General features: G+C 33.0%; 1 protein-coding gene across 1 annotated transcript in view; it reads right to left on the minus strand.

The window, feature by feature from the left end:
- Nucleotides 1-5,970, minus strand: part of LOC114338401 (pseudouridine-5'-phosphatase) — a 66,688-nt gene extending 60,718 nt beyond the window's left edge. Inside the window, exon 1 of the mRNA XM_028288992.2 lies at nucleotides 5,625-5,970. Within this exon, the coding sequence (XP_028144793.1) occupies nucleotides 5,625-5,679 (55 nt within the window). The 5' untranslated portion in view covers nucleotides 5,680-5,970. The remainder of the gene's footprint in view (nucleotides 1-5,624) is intronic.
- Nucleotides 5,971-6,512: the final 542 nt, after the last annotated feature.

The following is a 6,512-nucleotide window of genomic DNA, read 5'->3' on the forward strand; positions in this document are numbered from 1 at the left end:
GTGCCGCAAGCACCTCTACCGGTTTCGAAACTTATTAGTCTCTCATCAGGAGGCACATATGCTGCTCTCCCCGATCCAACCAAAACAAACCCCGGCGTGCAGTCACGGATCGCAACGAACGAAATGGCATAGATGCCCTAGCGGCAACTGCTATCAAAAGTCTAAGTTTTCAGTCTAATGGCATATAAAGCAACATAATGCTACTCTACATCCCACCAGAAAGAAAACAATGGGAACCTTCTCTGGTTACACCTCCGAGGCTTCTACAATTTGCAAGCCATACGGATGCCGAGACTAAGGAAGATGAGGGAATTTTACAATATATAATTCACGTCCCACCTGCTCAGCGCGGTAAAGTTCCAACGAGAATAGTTCCCTTTGTACTCCAAACAGAGTAAAGTAAATCAAAAATGAATAACCATTTTCAATGTCGTTGCAACACGAAACTACAGCCGCGCGATATTCAAGGTCTGGAACTGAGCAGGTGGGACGTGAATTATATATTGTAAAATTCCCTCATCTTCCTTAGTCTCGGCATCCGTATGGCTTGCAAATTGTAGAAGCCTCGGAGGTGTAACCAGAGAAGGTTCCCATTGTTTTCTTTCTGGTGGGATGTAGAGTAGCATTATGTGGCTTTATATGCCATTAGACTGAAAACTTAGACTTTTGATAGCAGTTGCCGCTAGGGCATCTATGCCATTTCGTTCGTTGCGATCCGTGACTGCACGCCGGGGTTTGTTTTGGTTGGATCGGGGAGAGCAGCATATGTGCCTCCTGATGAGAGACTAATAAGTTTCGAAACCGGTAGAGGTGCTTGCGGCACTCTCTGATGGAACTAGAATACCGCGCGGCTGTAGTTTCGTGTTGCAACGACATTGAAAATGGTTATTCATTTTTGATTTACTTTACTCTGTTTGGAGTACAAAGGGAATTATTCTCGTTGGAACTTTACCGCGCTGAGCAGGTGGGACGTGAATTATATATTGTAAAATTCCCTCATCTTCCTTAGTCTCGGCATCCGTATGGCTTGCAAATTGTAGAAGCCTCGGAGGTGTAACCAGAGAAGGTTCCCATTGTTTTCTTTCTGGTGGGATGTAGAGTAGCATTATGTTGCTTTATATGCCATTAGACTGAAAACTTAGACTTCTGAATATATTTTTAAGTTTTATGGGTCATTCTAAACAAGAAAGGTATCTCGTAAATTTTCTCAAAAATTGATAGTTTTCGAGTTAAAAGCGAGTTAAAATCTGAAAAATGCGAAAATACGCATTTTCGAGGCCTAAAAACTCATATTTAAATTAGTATTTTTGAGGTTGCCAGATACTTAAATTGAAGATTAAACATTCAGCTTCAAGATTCTGAAGAGTGATCGCGTCTAAGCTTAATTTATACCGTTGTTTTTTAATTGTTAAATATGCGTGTTTATCCGACTTTTTTGCCGGTGCGGCGAGCTCTATTTCAAAAATCTATTTTCCTCCGAAAAATATTTTTTCTAGATTCTTTGTGATATTCTAAATAAAATGAGTAAGTATCTTGACATTTTTCTTAAAAGTTAATAGTTTTAAAGTTATAATCGATTTAAAATCCGAAAAATGCCAAAAAACGCATTTTTGGATTTTAAATCGCTTATAACTTTAAAACTATTAACTTTTGAGAAAAATGTCAAGAAACTTATTTTATTTAAAATATCCCAAAGAATCTAGAAAAAATATTTTTCTAGACCTTTACCTTTCTTGTTTAGAATGACCAACAAAACCTAAAAATATATATTCCAGAGCAAAAAACGTGATTTTTTGTATTTGTTTAAAAAATTGTTTAAACCATTTCTGCCCAAAAATTCCGCCCGGCACCCTTCAGATTTGTTTAAAGGGGACATTTTTGAATAGGAATCCACAATGAAACCGAATCAGAAATTTTTCCAGACGGGAGCGGTCTCACCACATGGACTATTTCATTTTCACCAATTATAAAAAAGTGTATAGTATAGAGTTTGAGTAATAATATAATTAATAGAGCAATCCAGGTTTATTGGAGTAGGTATCTGCACAAACTCTTGTTAATAAAGGTAAATAAATAATTATTTATTTACCTTTATTAACAAAATTTAATGCAAATACATGTATCTGCATTATCAAGATAACATTATCTATCTGTACATATTTATATATGCCTCTGAAAAATTATAAATGACACAATGACTAGTAGAGCAAAATATGTATAACTAAACTAATGTGTAATAATAAAAAAGTATCTATAAATATATTTTCAGTAAGAGAACATTTAATAATAATATGATAGTTATTTTCCAATGGATGCATAGAAAGGAAATTAGATAAAAGCAGATAACTAAAAACAAACATGTTAATACCAAATACAAAGTACCTACTGACAAAATAATCATGTTAATACAGTAAATTGTATTGTCAGACAATAATGGAAAAATATAAACCATAATGAAACACCTGTCAATAAAAATAAATCATTGAACATTCTCAAACACCATTACAATACAATAAGAATATTCACTGAAAATCAATCTCAGCCTCAAAACCCATGAAAAAAGAAAAATACATATGTATCTATGGTTCAAAAGCAGGAATAAACATATTGTTATACAGTGTGTCCCGAAAAGATTGGTCATAAATTATAATACAGATTCTGGGGTCAAAAATAGGTTGATCAACATCGACCTCACTTACCTATATTATACAATAGTGCACACAAAAAAAGTTACAGCTCTTTGAAGTTACAAAATGAAAATCGATTTTTTTTTTCATATACCCATCGAAGAGATTGTTTATTGAAAATGGACATGTGGCATTCTTATGGCAGGATCATCTTTAAAAAAAACAACAGTGAAATTTGTACACCCCATAAAAATTTTATGGGGTTTTGAATTATTATTGTGGTACCATTTGTTAAACACAATATTTTTAAAACTTTTTTGCCTCTTAGTATTTTTTCATATTATAAAAATGTAAATCAAACATTTTTCATATTATTACCAGGTCTCTATAATCGTACTTAACCATATACAAATATGTGGTGGATTTGACAAAAATTCAAAATATCTCGATAAAAACTGACTTTTTGAGAAAGTACTAAGAGGCAAAAAAGTTTTAAAACGTTATCTAATAGTACTACAATAATCATTTAACAGGAACATACACAAAAGTTTAGGGGGGTTTAAAGGAACAAAATCCCCATAAAATTTTTATGGGGTGCACAAATTTCACTATAATTTTTTTTTCAAGATGCTCCTACCATAAGAATGCCGCATGTCCATTTTCAGTACAAGATCTCTAATAGTTTTCGACATATTGGAAAAAATTTATTTTCATTTTGTAACTTCAAAGGGCTGTAACTTTTTTTGTTTTCACATTTATACTAAGGTCAGTAAGGTTCAATCAACCTATTTTTGAACCCAGAATCTGTGGTATAATTTATGACCAATCTTTTCGGGACACCCTGTATAACTAGGACTTTATTACAAAAGGTAGTCAATTCTAGGTCAAAGATATATTGTCAGTCAAACAATTCAAAAAGTTTCCACACTTTCAACACAATCTAGGTAGGTACTTATGTATTTTGAGAAAATGAAATATAGATAAGTTTAGCAAAACACTGCAAGAACAATGGAAAAAGGTCTATTTAGTCTTAGATATAAAGACAATGAATGTAATAAATATACCAAAAATAATTGAAGTTTGTATGTACACAGAAATTATTATTACAATAATAGAAACTTATGCTTTAAAGAAATAAAAAGAGGGTTGTGAAGAGCATTAGCAGAAGCAGGAACAAATTGGCTAACAACTTTATTTTGTAGAATTAGGGAAGTTGGACAAATGCCAGAGGAATGGAGAAGTGCAGTACATTAGTACCTGTTTACAAGAACAAGGAAGATGTACAACAATGTACAAACTACAAGAGGCATTAAACTACTTAGTCACACCATGAAAATATGCTAGAGAGATATATAGACAGATAGAATAGATTAATAGACAGATACGTAAAGAAACCAAAATATTCAATAATCAGTTTGGCTTTGTGCAAGGCAGGTCAACAGATGCAATTTTCATTATAAGGCATATATTCACTCAAAATAAATTCGAGAACCTCAAAAGGAGAGTATGGAGAGCATTAGTAGAGACAGGAATAAGTTGGCTAACACGTTTATTTAGTAGAAATACAGAAGTTGGACAAATGCCAGACAAATGGAGAAGCAGTATATTAGTACCTGTATACAAAAACAAGGGATATATACAATAACATACAAACTACAGAGCCGTAAAACTACTTAGTCACACCATGAAAATATGGGAGAGAGTAATAATTAATAGACATGGAAGAGACAACTACCAAAAAATTACAAACCTTTATAAATAAATCGTTGAGAAAAATCCTATAAAAATATAAGTACAGGCGGGAAAAAATATCAAAAGTAGATCTATGGAGAAGAACAAAAGAAGAGAAAATAACAGTTACAATTATTAAAAGAAGGAAATGGATTGGACATACTCCAAGGAAGGACCAAAATAATATAACCAGACAGGCACTTGAATACCAACCAGACGGAAGAAGAAGACGAAGACCTGATAAAAGCTGATAATTGACCCGAGATGAAAAGAAGTCGAACATAGAGCGAAAAATAGAGAAGGAAAAGACTCGTGGAGGAAAGTTCGAAAGAATAAAACAGAAAAGAATACGCTTATTCAGCCAATCAGCCATCTTTCACTTTTGGCTAAGAAACTCAAGAGCGCCCAATACTTAATAAGTAGGGAACGCAACAGAGAGAGAATTAATAGACAGGCATGAAAAGAAACTGAAATATCCAATAATTGAGCTTGTCTATATACAAGGCAGATCAACCACAGATGCAAGTTTCATTATAAGACATAGGTACATTATACTCGCTAAAATTCAACTATAGAACCTCAAAGCCCATGAAAAAAGAATGTATGAAAGAATAAACATCTTGTTATGAACCTAGATTACCAAATGTGGTCAATAGGGTATAAAATATACCTACCTAGTGAAGAAACATGTAAAATCAATGGATAAATTTTAAATCATCCTGATATACCTAGTGCCAAACTCTCCATAAAATTTCCACTTTTAACACAATCTATATGTGTTTTTGGGTAAATAAAATACAGACAAGTTTACCAAAACACCAAGAGCAATGGAAAAAAGAATACAAGTTAGGCTTAGAGATAAAAAAATGAATGTAACAAAATGTACCTACCACAAATCACAAATAATTGATGTTTGTATGTATGTACACAGAAATTTAGAAACTTATGCTTTAAGGAAATAATAAGTTTAATTTAGTCACAGTTTATTAAATGCATACCTAAGTAATGTGTAGTATTGTTAAACAAAATCGACTGTGATGAATTGTTAAAAAATGTGGATATATTTATAAAAAATGACTTATTGCGAAAATTGTAATAAATATAAATGTGGTATTCGGACATACTAAAGAAAAATACATCTGTTATAATGTACAAAAGTATTTATATATAGGTACTTAACTCATCCGGAAGTAAAAAAATTTTACAAGCAAGAAAAATATATTTTTAAAGAAACCTGTGAATATTGTAACAGTCATATTCTCTTACCTATTAAAAGTCCATCCATGTCGAAAATAACATGTGTCACCTTTTTAAACTGCATTTTTGGCTAGTTTCTCACTAAGAAATCAAACTGGAATTAACGAACTCCCAGAGTCTGTTGTAGAAAATAAACTCTTGTCCCCTCCACGACCTTGTCGATAACTCTTGATTACTCACAATTCTCAGATCTGATGTTAGGATAACAAAAACGATATATAAACCAGGTCTAAAAAAATCACTCAATTTTCTTAACCTTGCACTTGTCCCCTAGGTAAGGCACATGCGTGCACGTGCGGTTCATTCATGATCTTTATTTAGGGATACAATTAAACCTGGATGATAACTTATTTCCTGTGGGAAACAGGGTAAATGGTCAAATTTGGAAATTTGTATATTTTTGCTTAGAATACTGATAGTTAATTTAATCCTGCATAGTATATTAGTTATTATATAAAATAGTGTTAAAATATTTAATAATTATATAGGTGACGGCACCCAGCAACTTGACGTCGCTGACGTCGGATTTGACGTTAGAAAAGCACATGGCGCATGGAATTTCCGCTGTTAGTAACCAATAATCAGGTAAATCGGTGTCACGTGTTTACTTCAAAAGGTATTATTGGCTTCATTATGCGTCTCCCATATTTCTTCTAAATTGGTAGTGTCTACTACTACAACTGCAGTGTGTTATAAACAATAATATGTCGCACATCCAGTTCTAATGGTAGGGGAGCCCAAGGCGCGATTTTTGCAGTTACTCGAGCGAGTCAGATTATTACATGGGGAGAAACCTTGTACCCTAAAAATGTACCTCTACCATATTTTAATGCAGGGGAGTTCGTTAAGGGGGGTCCGATAAAAAATCTTTCCTTAGAAAAACTCGAAAGAAGAGAA

Source organism: Diabrotica virgifera, chromosome 8 (assembly GCF_917563875.1).
Source record: "Diabrotica virgifera virgifera chromosome 8, PGI_DIABVI_V3a".
In the NCBI taxonomy this organism is placed as follows: domain Eukaryota; kingdom Metazoa; phylum Arthropoda; class Insecta; order Coleoptera; family Chrysomelidae; genus Diabrotica; species Diabrotica virgifera.